The 23181-nt window shown below is 41.3% G+C and overlaps 1 protein-coding gene across 1 annotated transcript in view; it reads right to left on the bottom strand.

The window, feature by feature from the left end:
• Positions 1 to 3801: 3801 nt before the first annotated feature.
• Positions 3802 to 23181, bottom strand: part of LOC109470983 (EH domain-binding protein 1-like) — a 24901-nt gene continuing 5521 nt past the window's right edge. The window contains exons 7-27 of the mRNA XM_019770103.1: positions 19688 to 19908; positions 19022 to 19315; positions 18162 to 18404; positions 17191 to 17626; positions 16605 to 16848; positions 16233 to 16399; positions 15888 to 15936; positions 15358 to 15498; positions 14562 to 15083; positions 14331 to 14390; positions 14022 to 14159; positions 13697 to 13720; positions 13250 to 13397; positions 12162 to 12233; positions 11680 to 11688; positions 11257 to 11390; positions 10930 to 10944; positions 10175 to 10387; positions 9587 to 9710; positions 5389 to 5488; positions 3802 to 4009 (exon numbers count right to left, since the gene is read on the bottom strand). Coding sequence (XP_019625662.1) covers positions 3817 to 4009; positions 5389 to 5488; positions 9587 to 9710; positions 10175 to 10387; positions 10930 to 10944; positions 11257 to 11390; positions 11680 to 11688; positions 12162 to 12233; positions 13250 to 13397; positions 13697 to 13720; positions 14022 to 14159; positions 14331 to 14390; positions 14562 to 15083; positions 15358 to 15498; positions 15888 to 15936; positions 16233 to 16399; positions 16605 to 16848; positions 17191 to 17626; positions 18162 to 18404; positions 19022 to 19315; positions 19688 to 19908 — 3547 coding nt within the window. The 3' untranslated portion in view covers positions 3802 to 3816. The remainder of the gene's footprint in view (positions 4010 to 5388; positions 5489 to 9586; positions 9711 to 10174; positions 10388 to 10929; positions 10945 to 11256; positions 11391 to 11679; positions 11689 to 12161; positions 12234 to 13249; positions 13398 to 13696; positions 13721 to 14021; positions 14160 to 14330; positions 14391 to 14561; positions 15084 to 15357; positions 15499 to 15887; positions 15937 to 16232; positions 16400 to 16604; positions 16849 to 17190; positions 17627 to 18161; positions 18405 to 19021; positions 19316 to 19687; positions 19909 to 23181) is intronic.

Here is a 23181-nt window from a genome sequence, read left to right as displayed (position 1 = left end):
ACTTCCTGTAAGTCATGTGTGTGGTACAGTTCCACCACCACAGGAACTACAGGGCGATGTTTCTGACCCCCGTCAGGCCTGAAGATGTTCTTGATGGTTGAGTCATCTTCCGTGGGTCTGTGCTTCCTGCGCAGGTTTTCCCACTTCAGGTCCGCACCTTTTCTCCTGATGACACACTCGAGAGCGGGCCGTTTCCCCCTGAGAGCCCACATTAGTCCTGCACTCTTTGATAGGTCAGCAGTAAACAGGGGGACAATGACCCTCCCTGCGCTCCGTACCGTGGAGCCCCCCCTCCCATTACCGCGGCCACATCAGGGCACAATACACTGTTTATGTGGCGGTGTCTCTGAGCAGCGGGGCATGTACTCCTTCTGCAGGTGTAGGCTCACCGATTGTTGCTCAAGCACACGTTCTGAGTGCCACTTGTCACAGGGCGTAGCAGTGGGCCAATTGCCCACGTGGGCGACCAGTCATGGGAACTACGCCACCTTCATCAAAAAGCTACAGCTGCTTTTAATACTGTTTGATTTTGACTATATAGAAAATAGGGCTTTTTCAAAAGTGATCTGCACCTGTTGTGTAGTTGTATTAGTAACAGTGGTACAGGGGTACCACATTTTCCTTAGAAATATCATACGAGTAACTCAAGAAGATAAAATATCAACTGAAAATCTCCACTTAGCTAGAATACTCATATATCTTCATTGCCTTCCATTGCTTCAAATCTACTGCTGTTACTGACTTGTGTTATGCTAAATCTGACATCTTATATAGTAAGGTAACAGCTTGATTGGACTTTTGCTTCTGCAAATTTGATGCACTGCCCACTTTAGGAAGTTCAAATTTTGGAAATGCCACTTGTTCCATTCTTCACCACCTCGAGTAGATGAGCACATGATTTTTCACTGCAACAGGTTGGGCTTCTAAGAAGTAGAGAAAACAATCTAAAGGTCAAGGTTTGTTCAAATGTACAGGCATGAGGGACTGAATGCCACAAGGCCAAATGTAAATATCATTCTATTGCCAGAACATTGAGGAGTTTGTTAAGAGTCATGCAACAGCTTATGAGTCTCTGACATAACTTTAAGTATACAGAATGTTTGTTTCTAACTATTTTTAGGATTGGAAAGCTGAGTAATGTAACACTATGTAGTGCACCCAATCTCCTAGTAGGCTGGCTCCTAAACATTGATGGTTATTTTGAAGATGGGCTGCTTAATTACTGGTGGTGGGTAACACGTACCTTGAGTATTGAATGTTTGGTGCCAATAGTAAATTATAGGAAGTAAATTTATTAAGAATGGTCTGTCCTGATAGATCAGGTTCAGAAGGCCTGATATGTCTCATCACTTCTGTATCTGACATGGAAAGTAATGAAGTCCTCCAACATGAACATTATAGATACTTCAGAACTTTACGACCTCTGTCCCCTCCCCATTTTCACACCTCTGTCCTAACACTCCAGAGGATATTCCCACGGGTATAACCCCCCTCCTAACCACTCCCTCCATCAAGTCAAGGGGAGGCTGCATTGACGTAGTTCCACCCCTCTAATCAACCTTTGTCCTGACCTAGAGATGTTGGCTATCACATCACCCGAGTGCTAACATACCCACAACAAGAGCCCTACAAAGGCGTGCTACAAGAGGTGGATAGTGCGTAGTGTTCTCCAGCGTTGCTCAACGGGCCGTACAGAGATCGATAAATTAGGACTCCCATGACGACAGCTGACAACCCCTGTCCACATCCTTAATTCCTGCTGACATGGCAACCAAGTGCACAGTATCTCCCCCCTCCCATGCCAGATCAACCCCAAGGTCAATGGACATAATCATAAGCCTCGGCACCCTGTGGTTTTTCCATGCCGAACAGCACCTAATACAGGTTAATTAAGGAGCCAGAAAGCACATGTAAGGGGAAGGCAAATGTAGGGAGGTGTGGATAATATTACACATTGGCATTGTGTTCGGCAGAGCTTTCTAGCGGGTACAATGGGCTGCAAGTAGGCAGCTGTTGGTGTTTACACAGGCGCAGCAAACAAACAGGCAGGATGTGCAGCAGGCTTTCTGTGCGTCATCCTGCAGGTATTGTTTTCCCCACACAGCCACCCAAGCTGTGCATGGGAACGTGAGGTGCAATGGAAATATCCCCAAACTCGTGTAACACGAGCCCCACTTCAGAACTCTGGGGGCATTTCTGCACATCCTCTACTGTCTGGGGATCACGGTGGTTCCCTGGCATCACATTACAACTCTTACTTCTGTCAGGGATGGTTCAAGTGCCTCTAGGTAGGAACATGGGGGAAAACTTAGCATCTTTATCATCTACATGGATGGGTTGCTTGGTTGTGATCTTTTAATTATTTCCACTTTCTGATTCACCTTTCAAAAGTGGAAGAGTATATAAATTAATGGAGACTCAGTGATGACTGAAATATTCCTATCTGATATGGATATTTCATTAACAAATGTCCAAAAATGGTTAATAAAATCTTGGTCTCAGTAAAAGGTGATTTCACTTTACCAGACACCTTATCAAACTTTCCAATATACCACCAGCACCTGCAGCATGGATTTGGAGGCTTCCCAATTGATTGTAATTAAATTGTCTGCTGGCCACAGAGGAAGACTTGGACATGATGCTGCTGTCCCAGCGTTTCAGACCAAACTGATGTTGGGAGCCAGACTGTGCAGTGCTAATGATGGATTATACTAATCCTCACCCAGGAGACCAGGTATTATAGAACTGGGATAAAAATGGAATGGACTGTAAAGATGGGGCATTTAAATCATGTGGAGTGTCTCATCATCATATTCTACTGTGCTCAATCAATCAATTAGTGAAACAAGGAAATCTTCATTCAACAAATGAGAAAATAGAAATAGTGTATTTAATGTAAAATTTAGATGCTACCAGCTGTCCATGGTGCTATATTGCCTCCTACCTTATCTGTTATCACTCCAATACTGAAGTCTCATTGTAGCATAAGACTTCATCCCTGTAACCTTTACGAGAGACTTTCAAAACTTTGTTGGCCTCTGATTAATGAAAACGAGAATATCTTGGTCTCTGAATGCAATTCAGTAAGTCAGAGTCAAGACCATGTATACAGGAGATACATATCTCAAGGGCAAGAAGTGAAATCACAAAGCTGACAATTCTTTTTTTTCCATGAATGACACAGTGGAAGGGAAATCATTCTCTCTAGCAAAAGATGATCTTCTGAAGGGCTGGTTTGGGTTGACATTGATCCCAAGAGGTGTGGTCTGTCAGTAAGGAGAGATTTATCTTCAGCGAGCACCTGTCAGCAGGCTTTTATCCCAGTCTGACACGGGACAGGACGTGGAGCGCTGACAGCCACCATCATTCATCCCCGCACCCAGTCAGCAGTCACAGGGGCGTGCAGACTGCTCCAGTGAGAGGGAAATTCTTCTGGTTGTCTGATCACACCATTGATGTGATGTCTGTTCACTGGGTTTTACATCCTTGTCTCTTTTACTGCTGCCAAGCAGGGAGATTTGGGAGTGTTTTATCTCGATGTGACACAGGAAAAGTCTGCGGATCAACGTGTCACATTTTCTTCCCCTTTTAGAGGTGATAGCACTGATAGCCTGAAGTCACATTATCTCCAATGGAATGGTAAATCTGACGGACTTAAAAGGACACTAAAGGCCAAAAGTAGTTGCACTGCAGACAGTGAACTTTTCTTCTTCACAAAAGTGAGTGAACCAATCACAACTCATGCTTTGCCCTGCAGTTTTATGAAAGTTGATACACAAGAAATACCAGAAACTTCAACTGATCTTGTCTTGTCTTTCATGAATTGGAAAACATAGTCATACATAGTTCAACAACAGTCTGCTTTGGCATTTCTCCAGTGTATCTGACATAGGGTGTACAAAGAATAAGTTGCAACATTGAAGTTGCATACGTACCTTCTAGTGCCATCATGGATCGTAGCTCTCGGTTCAGAAGGTCAAATCTCTTCTCCAGATCATCTTCCTTCACCCTGTGGGAGGATAACATGTGGGAAGTGAGACACAGATCCTCAGTCATCTCAGTCTGACAGGCTAGGACTGTTCCACCCTGAGATGTAAGAGCTGAAGAGCAGGCATTAAAAATAGCAGGCTTCAGCTTACTCACAACCACTTTTGTTTAATGAGGTGCGTTCCATATACATGTACTGTCCATCGTCCACATGTCTCAGCAAAAATTAAAGCTACAACTACAATTATCCTTCACAGCTTACAACAACTATCCTGCAGCAACAGGTTTACATTGCCAATCTTTCTGAATCTAACAAAACCATAGTAAAATCCACATATTCTTATGAGCTCAGATTGTGACCTTGTCGTGCTGGGAAGGAAGCCTGAAAATAGTACTGAAAGTGACCATTATACCTCTGTCACAATACAGCAACACTGTGTGGTCCACTCCTAATGTGATACCCAGGGTAGTACTTGTGTCTACAAATCCTGACCTCACCATCAGCAAGGCCAATCTCAATTGTCTGTTTTGATCCTCACTACCTGACCCTTCACCAAGTTGAAGCTACTTTGAACAGCCTGTTGGCTGCCCTGTATTTGTGTTCCTCAGCAGGAGTTCATGCCAGAGCCTGGCATCTTACTGGGCTAACTGTGGATGTGTTCAGACAACATGACAATGGAAGAAAGACATACAACTTCCTACAACAGTACACATGGTCATAGCTCACATCTAATGTGCTTCTACATGTAGATATATTCTGCCTTTTAATCTAACCATCAGCAATGGTCATAAAAAACTGCCATGACAATCTTTAATCATCCAACACCATTCGTACCGGTGTATGTTTAGAAGTTACTTGTATATGGGCTATCTCCCATTTTGAATGTCTCTTCCTGTGGAGTGGCATGAACCACATATGCTACCCAGCCATGTAATACCTCTCTATATTAGCTCTCCTGATCAGCTTGTGGGGGATGTCAGCCCTTAAGTCTGCCTCAATAGGCATAAAACTGTGTAAAGCTGGAGTTAAGTTCTTCAGATTTGAGAGTGATATCGGCCAGAGAACACAGACTCATCAGTAAAATCTATCTTAATACCAATACAAGAAGAAGGCTTATACAAATGTGATAGTCTTTGAGCCTCCTTCTCATCCTCTCTAGATCTGTCCTGATCTGCTCCAATACAGTCTTATACCTCTATGGCTTCTCCACTTATGAATCAATAATACCACATCTTTTATACTGATTTTATTACGGTTTTGTTGCTACATAGTAATAACAGGAAGCTTAAAAGACCTTCATAATATATTAAAGATAACAGATAAACAGTGTCTTAGAGAAATAACTGGGTCACAGAGTCTCACTATTGTAAAACAGGGATAAGTAAAGAAGATGGACTTACAGGATGTTGAGTTGTGTTTGTCTGCGGATCAGAGCGTTCTTCTTGTTCACCAACAAGAACCACTCCTGCATCAGTCTCTCCTCGTCTTCCTTGTTAGAAGCTGTGTTAAAAAAGGGCAACATAAAAACATATGTGATTCTCATCTTGTGCATATAACACAAAAAATCCATACAGGTGTGGTTACGGCACAGATTGCTAGTTATTTTAGAGTGCATAAAATCATCCTACCCAAAATATCCTGAGACCATACATGTAAGAACTGTCTACAACACATTGATCTTACAACATCTGCAAAGATGATAATGAAATATGATATGTGCATGTGTGTGTCTGACAGATAAAAGATGTACATGTATGTAATTATGAACAATATTTTCTTTTATTTGCATAAGAAACATGGCTTGAATGAGAAAAAAAGGGCAATATTTAATATGTAACTGTACAGCTTGTTCCTTAACAATGTCAGTAATTCTTAGGTATGTTCTGACAAAGATATGTAGTCTGAAACGGCACTAATTTACTGAGGAAGACTGTCTCCTACTGTGTCTCTGAACTAATTTTTCCTTCTCTATCAGGCTCCAACGCCACATGAACCTCTGAGAAGCCCAGACATGCTCAATGATCTCAACCAAAATGAGCAATTTCCCAGCAGGACTCTGCAAACCGTCTGTGGAGCGAGGCCCATGACATGTGACAGGTACAAGAATGAGAGCGAGTGTCTCCCCGCTGGTCCTGCATCCGCACCATTGTCCAGACTGGGAGGGGGGCTGGTGGAGGGGCCTGCCCTAATTTCTCACTGTCTCCTCCACTGGACACCTCCCCACTGGGACATCAGACAGGACGGGGACAATTTGGCCCTCATAATGAGGTTTGGATAATCTGGCTGATTATCTCACACTGTATACCTCCCTCTCTACCTGTTCCCATTATCAAACCAAACATCTTTTGAAAGTTTTATATGATGTCAGCTCTCAATTTGCCAGGATTAAATCTCCTCAACAGTAATTTCCTGACCTGTATGATACAGTCTCACCTCCAGGCAAACACCTGACAGATGGGACTGAACAAGATCTAGAGAAAAACTTCAAAGTCATCCAGCCTGGAACTTTCCACAAGTCAAGGAAGGAACTACAAGACACAACTCAGGTGTATAGAGGAAAATTGGATGTGTCTTTTAGCTCGCAGACGGTGAAACATGTTGAAATTAAGTTTCTCAGATTAAGACAGATAAACAACTTGTCTTCTGTATCTTATGTCACACACTGCAAATCTGCAAATCAAAGGTGGAACATCACTGATGACAGTCTAGTGTTATCTCTTTTATCAGAATTGATAATTATACTGTTGTCCTTTTCACCTAATACACCTTAGAATGATGGACAGTTAAAGACCAAACCAATAATATTGTTACCTAGCAGTGACTGACAGAAGCCTTTCTGATTCAGTTCCGAGACATGCATACATGTGAAGTGATAAAGAGTCGAGGTGTGACAAGCCTAGGTCAGCCCTTAGGTAGACAGACATGAATGGATGCTGGCATTGAAGTAGCATCAGAAAATGCCAACTTCCTTGTCTACAGAAGGAAGAATATTTTTTCAGCCTCCTCACAATATCTTCCATTTCACTGAACTTTTCTGGTCAGTATAAGTCTAGTTTTTGTTGACTTCATTTCTCTGATAATGCAGCTACCATCACATTGCATGCAGACAGAGTTTGACTAAGTTCTTGTTGTTGTCTTCAGCCTCCCTCCTCAGATGACCTTTCGAGCACCTCTGAAACGTCATCCCAATCAATTAATTTTGGGGATTTGTCCCCCCAACTGGACTAATACTAATAGGCGAATGGGTTGCGTGCTACCTTCAGCTTTCCTCATATAATATGCAGGGAAATGAAGTCAGCACTGGATAATCCCTGAATACATAATGGGGGCTACGCAGCACGGTAGATGGCTCAGCCCCGTGGTATGGCTTAGGATCACCGTGCTTCCAATTTCCTCCTGCTGTCAAAAACATAAGACTCTCCTCTCCCTGTTCCCTCTGGACACCCATCCGTGATGGAGTCTCCATCAGATTTGCCTCCCCCTGCAGGTGGGGGGGGGGGTCTGGCACACGCCTGATCACCTGTTGCCACACTTCCACTCTTCAGGTCCTAATTGATGAAGAATAGGATTTTCTCTTCCTTATTTCCTCTCTAAAATGACTCCATGATTTCCTCTGTGACACAGCTTACTGAACAGCCATCAGTGTTGCTGCAGACAGGTGTGTGTGGAAGCTACGGCCCCAAAAGGTTGTGCAAGAATTGACATTGTAAACTTTGTTCTGGAAATGGCTATTTTAATCTTTTTATTTACTGAGAGTTGTAAACTGAAAAAAAATGATATCATTGCAAGAAACACATGTTTAAGTTTTAAAAACATTTGCAAATTGTAAAGAAGAAAGTATACTTTGTAGTTTGTACATATATATCAAACTATATGAATTGAAAGGTAGTTCTCTTGGCCATGTATAGAAACACAACTACAGTACTCTGCAAGTGTCATCTGCCATCATTGTGTCTTCCATAAATCAATACAGGACTCATCACCTGTCAATCACACAATCATGACTGACTCATTGTAAGCAATGCAACAGGCTTCACCTTACAACAGATACTCCAGCAAATAAGCCTTGCCAAGTGTAAGGTGATTAAGACAAGTTCTATTGTTTTAGTAAAACTTTTGAATAGAACAGCTTACTGTGTAAGTCAGTAGCTCCTATGGTTAACTATACTGGCACTATGTGAACACCCACAAGTGTAGGGTTAAGTTTCATGACTATGTGTGCTAGCTTCCCATTCATGTACCAGTTGGGAGAACTCAAACATGACAACTGTTTAAATATTTCAGGACTATGAGGAGATTTAATAGTTTTAAACCCTTCACCACGCCTTCCTGTATACACAATAACAAGTTCTATGCGACGAATGTGTTAATTGTCTCAGTCCACCAAGATTTCTGAATGTCTGTTGATATTTGAAATCACCTTTGCCACCAAATCAAAGATTACAATAACACTGGACTGTTAACTTGAAAGTTAGAGAAAGTTAGCTAACGACTCAACAACACTTAAGATATCACTTTCAAGACTATATCGTGGTTCAATGACATTGACAAAAGTGCAAACATCAGTGCATTAAAACCTTGTCCATAAGAGGGCAATGGGTGATGCTTCATGATAAAAGCAAATTTGTGCCAGAGTAGATGTAGGAAACAAGATGTTGATAAGTGAATTATGTGGGTACTGATGTCAGTAAAAGAGGATGATCCACCAGCATTGCATGTGTGTGGAATGTAAACACCGGACCAATACATCTTGTCTTTGTCAGCAACGGACAAGAATTTATAGCCCTGCCATCCCAGCAAGGGGATTAGAAATAAACCATTAAGCTTTCTGTCAAAACACACTGCTAGATTAATACCTCAGCACCAGCATAACGCTGTGTGTCCCTCCCCAGGTACATACATAATATCTCCTGCCCTACCGTAATCTCTCCCACCTGGCATCCTGCCCTTCAACTCCTGACAAGGTCAGGAAATTATCTCTTCACATTACTCATGGATTAACTCCTCAGCACTGCACCCTGACAGAGATGCTACCCCTGGAGACCTGCTTCAACCACGTACTGCCACAGTCAAGTTAGGGATTACTCTCCTACCTACCTTAGAACTTTCTAGAAGACTACTTCTGAAACTAACAAATGTCAAAGGCAAAGGAATATAGATATAATCTGATTTACATCCTAAAAGCTCTGGATATCCACCTATAACTCAATAATGTATACTGCTACTGTTGCTGTCTATGTACATTTGTATAACAATGTACATTTGAATTATGACCATTTTTACTACAAAATAAATACATCAAAACCTTGATAATTGAAGAAGATAAAGATTTTCTTAGCTTTTGCAATGACAAGATTGACAGAACTAAACTAGGCTAACAATAACATTGTTATCACCCCCCAGAGATGGATTAAATAAGCTTTCAGCCTTGGTCTTCACAGGATAAACATACTAGAGCCGTAAAATTGTATCTGGGACAGGTGCAAAGTCTCCAACAGATAACTGATAACAGAAAGAAAAGAAGGATGCAGGATAATAATTTTGACCTGACATGTAGGTGAATAGGATGGAGAGAAGATGGGGGAAAAGGTACGCTACCTTTGTCATTCATCGCCGTCCGCAGCTGCTTCTCGAGAGCAGCTGCCCTGTTGTCGATCTGATCCTGCTCGTTTTCCAAGGCACACAGTTCACCAGTCACATACTCACTGGCACTCAACATGTCCTAGTGTGGGCACACAGAGTTCATTCAGTCGTGCTGCATTTTCACACATTATCCAATACTAACATATGCTTAAACTATAGTGTGCACAAGTTTCCACTTGCTTGTTACAACTTGAACTTTTCTTTCCGGCAGGTTCATGAACTGAGCCAATAGATACACATGGCAGGAAATGTAAACAAAATAAAACTGATGGTTTGACCTTCCCTACTGAAGCTTTTGTCTGCTGTTATTCGTGGTACTTAATAAGGGCCACAAAATTGTATGCATTAATTGACACACACCTGCTTCAGCTTCAATAACATTAGTACACATCAATCCATACCTTTCATGGAACATTTTTTATAGAAGATACAGTACTAGTTTGAGTACTTGTCACGTACATGTACTTGCGATGCAGGTATGTCCCTCACAACAAACGTGACTACATAACAAATGTGCGGTAAACAGAGAAACCGATGACTGACCTGCTCCTCTGGCTCCTGCTGAGGCTCGTCTTCTTCTGTTATGAGTTCCCCCTGCAGCGGGCTCGCCGCCCGTCCTTCCATGATGTCACTGAAGGACTGCAGCTTGGTCCTGGAGGTGGGGGACACCTTGCTGGGACTGTCTCCCTCCCCTCCCTTGGTACTCTTCTTGCTCCCCTCCCTCCCCACATAGATGACAGCTCCAGGCTCGTAATTCTGGGCATCATAAACAATGGAATGACCCGTTAGGCATGGAATACACCTTATCATGCAGGAGATATGGCTGCAATGTTGGCATACGAAAATGTAAACAGCCGTATATGTCTACCCAAAACCTAGGCAGACATTTTCCTTGAAGCATACTCACAACCACTGAAGCAACAAAGAGAGTTGTGTGCTGGAATACTAGAACTTTGCTTTACTTGGTGCCATCTCCACTGTAGTCCTTTCCTCAGCTGGACTTTGGGATAAGTGTAAGCTAAGCATCACAAGCAATATTTGCAAATAGTAAATGTTTTCTCTGCTAGTTGGATTGTCAATGTGCTTGGTTCTGAAAGTTTATGACCATACTACTGCATGGATAGTGCACAGGCTCCCATTTGCCACCAATGCAAGACATATGAAAGTGCTGGGAAGAAATGTGATCACATCTATGCTTGATGCAGTAGCCCATCAGCAGGTAACCCACACCACACCACACTAAGTGCAAGCAGGGCAAAGGCTGAGAGCAAACAAATAGTTCCACCATGACACCCTACCTCAGGTGACCTTGTCTGCCATGTCATGTCATGTTATAGGAGTGAAAATAAAATAAAAAACACCCATGAATGTCTGTGTCACCACAATGGTCTAGGAAGACAGATATAAACAGAGAAAGTGTCAAGGTGTTACATTTAAGGAAGATGTACAAACATAGGAAATATATGCTTCAACTTCCTTTTGACATTCAGCATTAGTAACTCAGAAAGATGCTGACAGCATCTGTCATGTTGAATCATGCAAAATAAACAAAAGTTTTGTCTTGCTTGATGAACACCAAATGACATGTCTTTTTTTCTTTTTGCCAGAATATACTGTCTACTTACCCTCTCTTTCTCCAGTTTGTTGGCAGTGTCGGCGAGAGTGTTGGCCAGCCCTGGCCGTGCCAACATCAGCTTCTTCAGCTTCAGGTCTGCCCTGCTGGCACTGCCACGCCCACTGCTCATCCTGTTCAAGGCACCTACACACACACACCAACTGTCTTAGAAACTACAAACATCTTTCCTTGGAGTCCCAGTAATACAAATGAAAACTTAGGTTAGGAACAATTAAACACAAAACAGAGGGGGACTAGTTAACTGGGTAAAATAAAACTTTGGAAAATATTTCTTTCTTTATAAATGCAATTGGTAGCAACTGTCAGACTTGAAAGTTCACACTGGGTAAGATTTTTTCTTCAAGCATATGCAAAACACTTGAGAGACAGTTCCAATGAAGGTAGAATAGGTTTAAAAGCACACTATGCTCACCTATAAGACCTACGGCCAGTCAAATTAATGTCAATACTGAAACTGTGCCAACAGAGTGTGATTAAAGCAAGGTGGAGAAGGCAACAGTCAAAAGCCATTTAACACAACAAACAACAAAGATGAAGACAATAAGCAATAGTAACAAAATGTACTTGGCTTTCTTTATGTCCCATCTGAGTTGTTACAAAATTACAATAACTGAAACAACTGTACATGACTGATCCTGTGTCTGTGATATGGAACTTATGAGTGAAAGAAATACTTACAGACAAACACTTCATGTATATATGAATACAAACTGACCAGGAATATCTGTATCTGTATCTGTATAGCCGGTATAACCGCCTTTCGGCGTAACACACCAGCTATATCTCAAACTACTGTGATGGGACATAACAAAGCAGCACAAAAATTATACAGCTGAAAAATGGTTAATTGAATATGAGAAAAAGTGTTAAAGAAACAAAAAGGGATAGACGTACCCTCACCCGAACCTGAATCAGGGCTTTGACTCTGGCTTGGCACCTTGGACCCAAACTGATAAAACTGAAAGCCTGGGAAGTAGTGAAATGACATGATATATGGATGTGGGGTTGGTTTATGTGATATTGGGATACACAATGGGGAAATGGGAAAAAATAAAGTCAAGTAAGCAGAGACAAGAGGCAAACAAAAATCCTTCACCATAGGTATAGCAACACCATTTGTAGTAGATAGTGTTAAGTTACATGGCACAGGAATACTTTTGTGTAAAAAATACCTGCATAGTCAAGAATTTGGAGGATTTTCAAAAAGCGATGGAACTGGTGGTTACATAGATCATAGCATATAGCTTAAAAAGTCATGATGTAATCATTGTTACATTAATTATAGCAAGCTGTAGTGATTGCAATAATTCAATATCAAAAAAACAAAGCTTGTGTCAGTTTTCTTCTCTTGAAGAATTCAAGAATGATTGGAATTGAGAGTCAATTTCAAAACAAGAACAACTAGTAGATGAGGAAAGGGACCCAACAAACATGGGTGATAATGAATTGAACAGTGATTATAAGATTACTTTGAACACAGTAACTTATGACTGATCAAAAGAGATCACAAGAGTGAGAGGAATTCTTGTAAATAGGAGATCAACAGAGCCCTCTGCCATACAGCAGTGGAACAGCATGTTTATAAAATTCTCTGCAAGTACAATGTATAATTCTGCAGACTGCACAACGAGACCCCCTTTCTTGTAGTACTGGAATTGCACATACATTTTATGGTCATGGAGTGTTGATAGATTAAAGCATCAAATTGGGTACAATTCAGACATCTTGATGCATGTGATGGCCATTCCAAAGAATTTTGTGTTATAAACAAAATCAGGGGGTGTCTGGCAATTCTACACTCAGGGCCAACAACAATGTTCATGGAATTATGGATGAATTCATCAACTTAATATTTCATCACAGTAATATTTTTAGGACAGCAATTATCCCAAGTAATGTAACCTTGAGTTACTAGAAATAAGATTCTCGTAATATAGAGTAAAGCACTCTTCTCCACAGAACAGCCATGGCCTGGTAAGTACCTGCAGCAGACACAGATCTGGTCACACCCTTGTGTGGAGAAGTGGAGCCTCCCAGTCCTGACAGCTGGGGTTTGTTAATCCCTGCACGGGCTTCCGCTATCAGCAGCCTCGCTCGCTCTCGCAGTTGTCTCTGTCTCTCTTCCTCATCCTTGGCAGAGGCAAAAACAAAGAGGTAGAAATCACTCTGGTAGACTGGACAAGATGGTGCTGATTTGAACTGGCTGGCATGTAATTACTGGTTCTGCAAACATAACCTTCACTATTCAACAATCTACATTGTAACATTACAAAATCCCATTTCATGACTATGGAATTGAATTACTAATTAAATCATCTATGCACACATATATACAACATATACATGTATACGATACCTAAAAGTACAAAAGAGAAAATAGAAGACTAGGGCAGGAATGAATGTAAGATGGAATATTTAGTAGTTCATACCTCATCATCATCAGGTGATTCCAACTAACAAGTATGAGACAGCACAAGAAACAAATTGTGACAACAGGTCAACTTTATGTATTTATGTGAATTGCCCATTGATCGTTACTTGCTTAGTACAGAGGATGTTATGAGAGAAATGTGTCTAATGTATCAATGATGGACACCAACACAAGCTACATAACATTCTTTATGTAAATTTGCTGGTATGAATATATTTAGAAATATTATAAAGGTGAGCATCAAGGATCAGCATGTAGAAATGCATCAACAAGGACTTATACTTCTCATCAATACACAATGATAACACATGGAGTGTGCTTACATTTGCAGGCCTGGATGAGTCAGTAACTGTTGCACGTCTCTGTACCGCAGCTGACTTTTTCTCAATAGCGTCCTTGCGTGCCTGTTCCAGCAGAAGACGTGCTCTTTCCTTCAGCTCATCATGTCTTGACAACGGGCCCTGAGAAAATCAACAAAAGCTTTGCTACTAAAAACCAAACAGGTTCATCTTATGCTGAAAGGCAGTTATAGTGGCTATACAGATACAGATCCAGACCTTAAGTTAAGAATATTCTGAAGAATTGAAATCAGATTATATCATCTACAAATGACAAAGTCAAGAGGGACTTACGTCTTGGAAACTAGCAGACTTGGGTATCTGGGGAAGTGTTCTTTTTGTCTTAGTTGTCTCCTGAAAAATAGGATGCATCTACATGTATTGTATTGTATTTTCAATGCCCACAGAATGAATTAACGTTTCAGTGACACTGTAATGATGTCATACAAAATATGCAGCAGTTTTATTTCAATATAGGTGAAAATGTGATTATTTGTATCATGATCTGTAAACCTCCCATCTTACCTCTGTTGTGTCTGTGTCATGCTCCTTGTCATGGTCCTTACTTTTCCTCTTGAAGGAAGACCTCAGTTTCTGTGCCAGTTCACCCTTACCAAACGATGGTGTGTAAGAAAACCCAAACTTGGTTGGAGACTTCTTCTTGTCTCCCTCGTCCTCCCCGTTCACCTGGTCTTCTGAGACAGGTGATCCCGGCCCCTCACTGCCAGACCCACTCGTGTGTCTCCTCCTCTCCCCCTCTGTACTCCCACTCCTGTGCCTGTCCTTTTTACTTCCACTTTTTCTTCTTTTTCTTTCACTGACTTCACCATTGGCCATCCCTTCAGGGGACTCATGAGAACTGGGTGAAGGTACATCTGTTTCTGTGGTAGGTTCTACACCACCGAGGTCCTGACCATTGTCTGTCTCTTCTGGTTCTCTGGAGCTGATAACCTCCTGGTTGAAAGTGTCAGGGGAGATGGCTTCATCTGTGCTGAAACTTCCCACTATGTATTTGCTGTTTTGACTGGAGTCCTCCAGGCCAACAACCTAGAGAAAATACAACCAATGCAAAACTGTAAAGACTGACTGCTCAAAAAGTTTAATAATATTTAATTTAGAATCATCGTGTTTAACCATCTGGTGCTAAATGCCTTTTTGTCAGAAAAATTACAAAACAGAGCATGATAATGTTTTTACAGATCCAAATCTACCAGAAATCTGAAGATTCAAAGTCTAGTGTTCTGTAAAACAGCCTATACTGATATACTGGACTGGACTGACTGTCATATCTCCCACATAAGTATGTTATTTCCTTGCTCACCTCTAGCTCCTGTCCTGTGAAGTGTGTCCTGATCTGGTACAGATATGTCATCACAGTCAGCTTGTCAGGCACAGCTAGCAGCACCATGTCAGACGGCTCCAACAGCTTGGGGATTCCCACCTCTGCAAATCCCTCGTAAGCCTACAGGGGGAGCACATCAGCTGACTCATGAGAATCATCTTTGATTGCAACAACACTAGCTTATCTGTCTTGATGCATCAGTTGGCTATTCTAATATGTAGGCCATAAAGCCAACTCTATGTCTGATTTCAAGACTTTTCAGGACCAATTTTATGAATCAAGGTTTACTCATAGACACTGTAGATTTTCTAAAGATAAACTGCTCCTCATGTTTTACAGGCTCCAAGAGAGCATGGCTGAGGACTAGGCTACTCAACACAAAGATACACATTTAGATGAATAAATAAGGACTAAAAAAGTGTATTATCTATATCAAGTTGAAATGTGTTTAAATCTAATCTCATTATTACTTCCTATGCTGGTAACATCAAGGTCAACATAAAACATACCTTTTTATTGTTTCCTTTGATGTCGTGAGGTGACAAGGAGGAAAAATCACTAAGAAAGAAATAGGAATCATTAAAAACACTTTTTCTCAAAATAAATTAGAACAAATAGGGAGACAAAATACATGTACCTGTAGATTGGTTAATCATTAGCAGGTACATGCAAGTGCAGCAGTCACATCTAAAAAAATCAACATATCAAGCAAAGCTCATTCTTTGAGAATACTTAGTCTATGTTAAATTTCAATTCAATTATTGCTGCCGTCTCATTGCCAATACTGCCCTGATAGCTGGTTATTGGGGGGGGGGGAGTAGCAGATGAAGGAAAGGACATTTAGTTTTACTCACATCATGTTGGGCTGGAAGTGATGTAGGATGGCACAGAAAGCCAGGCCATTTCTCCAGGACGTGGTGAAGTTGGTAACTTTGACTCCACGGTAACCCTTAGTGGCTTCCTTGCACCACTCCAGGAGGTCTTGTGTGGCAGAAGGCTTCTTACCTGTCTTTGGAGGGCTCTGGACAATGTACAGAATGTAGTTAACTGTTAAACACTAAGCTTAAAACAAAGTTCTCCATGAAGAAGGCAGGATATAAGACAAATATCACTAAGCTTGCCATTACAGGTAGTTGCACTTGCAACTTCAACCCTCTATCTCAATATGTTGCACAAGCAGGGACATGTGCTCAACATTTCTGAAAGATCATCCTACATAAACCAACCTCCTCAATCTTGTTCTCTTTCTCTGCTTGTGATGTGTCCATTTCTTTGGGAGATTCCTTCTGAGATTCCTTCTTTTCTAGACTGGCTCTTGGCTTGGGTGTAGGAGTCTTGGGACTAGGTGGTCTGGGGGCTTCCTTCTTTGGGGATGGTGTCTTCTGTTCTTTTTTGCCCTCTGAGGACCTTCTTTTGACAATTTCTGCACTCTTCTCTTTTGGTGACGGTGGTGTATGGAAGGGGTTGCTTCTACATATTCAAAGAAATTTGTAACATGTCAAGTGTTATGATGGGTACATTGGCATGTCATATGTAAGAGTGGAGGGAAAATTTGTGTTCAATTCATTAGTAAGTACAGTAAAGAGAAAGACAAGGGCTTCCTCGACAATCATTCAAACCAGAATTGAATAAGGTAGGATAATTACATTGATGGCAGCAGATAGAAACAAAGAAGACTTCCCATTGATGATAATGTTAGTACACGGAGAAAGACAACAAAATGCTATAGAATACACAGCCAGTAGATAAACATCTTCCTATTCCCTGACCCTATACAACAGGAAAGATGACAGGAAAGAGGACAGTACTCACTCATCAAGCTCTTCCTCCACCTCACATGGTTTAGAGCCTTTCGACCCTTTCACCTTGTCCCCACCACCTCCAAACCCAAACAGATACCTGGACAGGTCCACCCCAGAGTCCTTGTCTTTGTCCTTCTTCTTCTTTTTCTTCCTCTTGGGTGCTTTGGGAAGAGGATCAGCCTCACTCTTGGCTGTCTCCAGCCCTTCTGTAGATCCTGATTCGTCAAACGGATTCAACGGTTGACTGGGCTCATCAAAAGGGTTTGTTGACTCCTCTGGTTCATCAAATGGGTTTAGAGAATCTTTTCTCTCTGCTGGTTCTTTGACGTCTTCTGTGAAGGGATTTTTGTCCTCTTCATCATCCATGTAGGGAATGCTTTCTTCAAAGTTGTCACCAACTGAGGCTTTTGGTGATGATGTCACCTTGCACTTCTGGAAGAGGGAAGCTGAGAAGGGATGAAAAATAGCAGTCAGATGCATGCTGAGAATAAATGTCTGCACTTTTCTACAGCTACCCCTATTCAAACTGCAACTGCAAACTATGAGCCATTCTAAACCAAACAAGTTGGTTTCATCTCAACTGCAAGCTGAAACACCATGCCTAGGGACAAGGGAGCCAAGAAGATGAAAAAGGGTTCCACAACATGCACAGAAAGATACATGTACATCAATTTACAGCATGGAAAAGAACATTAATATTGAAACTGACAGAAAATAGGACAGGCTTGGGACAGACTATCAGTTTGTCAGTAGTAACCACTGCACAAATTTACAGTGTTACAAATACAATGTGGTATGTGTATGTGTTACCAGGCAGTACATAGCACAAAAATTATAGGTGTTAATTGTGCAACAATGTCACACATAACTGACTATCAATACAAATATGCACACAAATGCCATGCACTCTGAGATGATAGCTGGTAAGAGTAAGACAGGTCCACATGAGAGAGACAGAGGGGGGAGGCACAGCGCACATACAGATTTCATCCATGGCTGTTTCAACTGGCGGTGAAGGAATGTTTTCTGGATCCTTATCCCAACTCTGCTTACTTGGAAGTCCGGCATTTTCAGAGTCATCTTCATTAGTTTCTGATTGGTTTGCTTCGACAGGCTCGTTATCATGTCGTGAATCACTGAGGGAATTGTGGGATGTGGCATCAGGGGTTCCCATAGAGGTAGTGTCATTCTGGGGCTTAGGAACTGCTTCATTGTGAACTGTTGCTGAAACATCAGAATGGTGGAAAGTCCTGTATATTGTAGGAACTTTGAAGCCTGAATGCCATCCTGATTAGTGAACAGCGTATACAGATGTCTTTTTCCACAGTCACTATCCACTACTGTCTGTGAAAGAAGACACAATCTAACCAGGATGGCACCCAGGGTAAGGATTTCCTCATATGATTTTCTCTTAGTAAGTAAAAGACGTCTACCAGACTGTCTCTACTGGCACAGGCAGCATTACAGTAAACATCAGGAAAAACGCATATCAAACATGGTACAGGTAAATTGACTTCCAAGCTGAAAACATTTTACATAGTATGCAGCACACAGGATAGAAAGTGTTTTTTCAGCCAGCAGAAAGATAGTCACATACTGAATACACACTCTCAGTCCACAAATGTTAAGCTAAAAACTGTTTCAGGTGAATACACAGGAACAGTGAGCTTAGTACTTTAGTATGAAGCAGCACAACCCAATAAACTTTAAGAACTCCATGCCAAGAGGTTCCTCCTACCATTCCTGTTTTATACATCAGCTCACTTTTTTCATGCTCATACTAGTAACATCCATTTCCAATCTTGTGGTCAACACAGGCTAATCAATAATTTACAAAGGACCTGCTGAATCTTTATCCAGCTTTGCTGATGCTTTCTCCAGACCACCTTCGTCATCATTGACAGCAGACTGAGAAACACTGTGCTGTTTCTCTTCATTACTGACTACAGAGGTCTGTGCCACTTCTTCTTTAACCTCTTGAGAGGTGCTTGGTACAGGCTCATCTGACTCCTTGTACTGCTTTGTTATCTGTTTAACTCCACTGTCTTCCTCAGCTAGGGAATCAGGGAGAGTCTTGTGTTTATAAGACTCTTGGCAAGGTAGTACGGTAGCTTCACCCTTATGTACTACTATCACTGCAACAGGAAAAACCCAACATCAGCCACAACCAACACACCTGTTCTGATTCACGTTACCTGCAGAGGGGAGAATATTTCTGAAAAGTATCTTATCACTTCTATTTGGGCTTTCAGTTGAATATGACTGAATTGTGTAAGTAGTTAATTTGACATTATTTTTAGCCAGGTTTATGTTTTTGAGGTTTTTAGGCCATCCTACCACCTGATAGAAAACATAATTCTATTTGTTGGTAAGATCTAGATCCTTAATCGTCAAATCTAATCCCAGCATGATGAGATTGTGGAAAAAGAATGCACTGATCAGACGCTGTAAACACATAATTCAAAGAAAGAATCTCAAACAAAATAAGAACATTTTATAGAACTTACCTGTTGTGACTTCCTTCGGTTCAGCAAAGGGATTTCCTTCATCCTCCTGCTCCTCGTCATCAATCTGTCGTAATTTTGCCATCAAGTCAGCGTACTGAGCATTCACCTCCTCCCTCTGTGCAGAGGTGTCGGCAGTCTCCTCATCCTCAAAGTCATCAATATTGCCGATATCTGGCTGGTGGAAGCTCATCAGGCTGGCAATGCTCTGCATGTCTTCATCCCTGCAACAGAAGGAGTCACAAGTACAGTTAGAACAACAGCTACAATCTTGTGGGATTTTCCCAAGTTAGTTCTCTACCTCCTCGCTTCTACTGCATGCTACCTACAGACCCTCATCCCCTGAAAGAAAGGCCTTCCCTGTTAAGAACAAATCCTTCAAGCTCAAAAACCCTACAAGTTAGTACAACCTATTCATGCTGAATTCAATATGATTCATCTACTCGCTACACATACATGTTCCTAAACACAGCCGGCATGGTACCACGCTAAGTGGGTGGATGACAAAGAGCCTGTCCGCAGACTGGTCAGTTAGGTTGGAAAAACTAGTCTCCTTACATATCATTCTCCTACATACATGTAACTACTCTACAACGTATGCAATGCCACCATACTACACCCCTACACCCTACAGCCATGTGACGGACAGCAACACCAGGTAACTGAGATCAGACAGGTGGGGTGACAGCTGTGTGAGAGATCAGTGCACATGACGGTTAACATATGGGGAAGTGCTGATCAGGCCCAGTCAAGAGAAAAGTCCAGAAATACCATGAGAAACCCTGGAAAAAGACAGGTCTCGGAGTTAGAGTAACAGATCCTTAAGTTCCTACACCACAGGGAATGGTTGCTGTGTGACTCTGTCAATGACATATACAGTTTACCCAGCCAGAGCTGTCATAGAGTTTCTCATGGTACGTGTCTCATCATTGGAACGCCATTTACGCATTGGTAGGTTCCGGAAGAAGGGGACCCGGACCCTTTTTGTAACCCTAGAGGGAAGAAAGGAAATAGTATTGTACACAATAACAAGCTGGCATGATTAGTAAATATAAGTGCACTGATAAATGTTCTGGAAGTTACTCTGACAGTCTGACACCATGAGGCTGTTACAGGAGTGTAGAAAGCAAGGTCGGGCCTGATCAATGATCAGTGCAGTGTTAATAATGCAAGGGAGGCATGCATTACATTATTAGAGTCCAGCATGTGAAATCCCTGATGTGTCATACTAATACTTTAGTGATAAGGCCACATCAATTTAATTTGTTGGTTCTCGGATTCGCCTCTTCATTTTTTCTGATTTGCAAAAAAAAAAAGATTCTGGTTCTGAATCAACTCAAAAATGCTCATATTTTGCCCCCAACAGTTGAGGAAAGTCCTTTTCATTGTTCAAACATCAACCTAGCCTTTTGTGTTGACTTCATGGCTCCTATCGAGGCATTTGGGGCTATAATAGGATGCCTACACCTGTTTTTATTTTTTTTTCGCCCTGTTGCTTCATATTTGTTTCTGAAAAAATTAGAGAACCAACAAATTAAATTGGTATGGCCTAAGATACACATGTACTACAAACACATGTTAGCAGGGGTTTTATTTCTCACCAAATATGGCCGAATTACAAGCTGATAGTTGGACTTAATCATGTATTTAAAAAATTCTCTTTAATCTAAGGGCTGTCGATGAGCCCAAAGCACCTAAGTGTGAAATAAAGCCCTGCATGAGAAAGTGAGGGGTGAGGTGAACTACTTACTGCACACCATAACAAACCACCTGTTCAAGACTGTACATGTCACTTCAACTAGAAAATTGTACAATGTAGAAAATTTATCCAATGATACCACTACACAATATTATTGACAAGAAATAATTGCTTACTTGATATAGTGCACACATAAATATTTTCATACCCACATCACCAGCAATGCATCATACCACCTTTCAACTTATTCAAGGAGTACTGGTATTTTGTAGAGTACACAGAGGTACATGTATTACCTGTTTCTAAAATTCATTTATCCAGTCATAAATTACAAGTTTGTACAACTTTATGACTTAAATTCAGTAAACAACCCCTTTCAGTTTCACAAGCCTGCTGTGCCCCCTGTCATCATCCACAGTCTATGAGTATGAGTATGAGAGAATGAACTCAATATGTTCCAGTTCAACAGGAAAATCTCAGTTTTACAACAATGGAGCCCTCCTCACAACACACACACACACACACACACGTCGTTCATGCAGTGATCCAACTGTCGATAAGCAAGAAAACTGCAAGCTGCTACCTCTCTATTGACAAGACTTGCTAAATAAAGAAATTCCAAACTATGAAATAAGAAGATTACAAATATATTATGCATTTTAGCCACTCAAAACTGTAGAGCAACTCAAGGCCTTACTCTTAGATGAATACCATTAAAAGAATGGATGAGGAAGATATAATTTAGTTTATTTGTCTAACTTGCATTTGAGCTTTCCAGCTTTCTTTACACACAGTTCTAACTAGACAAACTTAGTACAAAATGAGAGTTAAAATCTGTGTCATTGAGACAAAAATACTTACGTGGCCTTTCCCTCTCTAAGGAAGACACATGACAAGGTGAAATGTAAGGTAGCAGACACCACTTTCTTGGTGAGTGGCCGGAGCTTGAGCTTGAGCTCCTGTTGAGTTGGGATTGCACTGGCATACTCCCTCATGTTGATGTTGGCTGTGGCTAACTTTCTCCGCTTCCCTGTCCTGGACTCCTTTAAACATTAATCAATGCAGAATCTGATGTTATTTTGATGACCATGTTGAATTCAGTAGAGATAAGTAAGCACAGCTCTGCATTACAATGCAAGTTACTTTGCTAGCAGTAAACTTCTTGCTCCCTCCATTAAAAAGAGTTCATATTTTAGGTAGTATGCTTACTTGCTTCTGCACGTTCTATAAATTATGAAGCTACAAATGAAACCTTTCTGATGAGTCATACTCACATCCTCAATTACAAATGTCCATTCCTTGTCATCATACTCTGGGTTATTGGGATCCTGCAAGGAAAAATACAAAAGTTGTAGCAATGAACAGAAAAAGGATTTCAAGTTTACAAAATCAGAATTACCTCAGTAGTATGCATTAAAACAAGTAACTTATATCAGGGCTGTAACATAAATGTTTTTATTTGACGGGCCAAATTGCTGTCAAGTATTAAAGTCAAGGCTGTATCTCCCACCTGAAAGAGTGTGACTGTGATCTCCACGTTCTCTGGAACAGGCCACACCACTGCCCCCCTGTAGGGGTTCTTGATGCCTGGCTGCCATGTGTGCAGCTGGTGAAACAATTAAACACTGTGACATGTGTGACATGGAATAGCAGCGGTCGAGACTACAAGTGGTTGGTTGATGCTGACAACTTGTTCTTATTACATCTTCCTCAGAATACAATTCAATACATAACATTCAACTTCCTTTCTGTTAATGGTGTTACTATTGGATTATGCCTTGCAAGTCAAAACCTTTTG

The sequence above is a fragment of the Branchiostoma belcheri genome, unplaced genomic scaffold, assembly GCF_001625305.1.
Source record: "Branchiostoma belcheri isolate BF01 breed outbred unplaced genomic scaffold, Haploidv18h27 scaffold24, whole genome shotgun sequence".
In the NCBI taxonomy this organism is placed as follows: Eukaryota; Metazoa; Chordata; class Leptocardii; order Amphioxiformes; family Branchiostomatidae; genus Branchiostoma; species Branchiostoma belcheri.
This window is presented reverse-complemented; position numbering and strand designations above follow the sequence as displayed.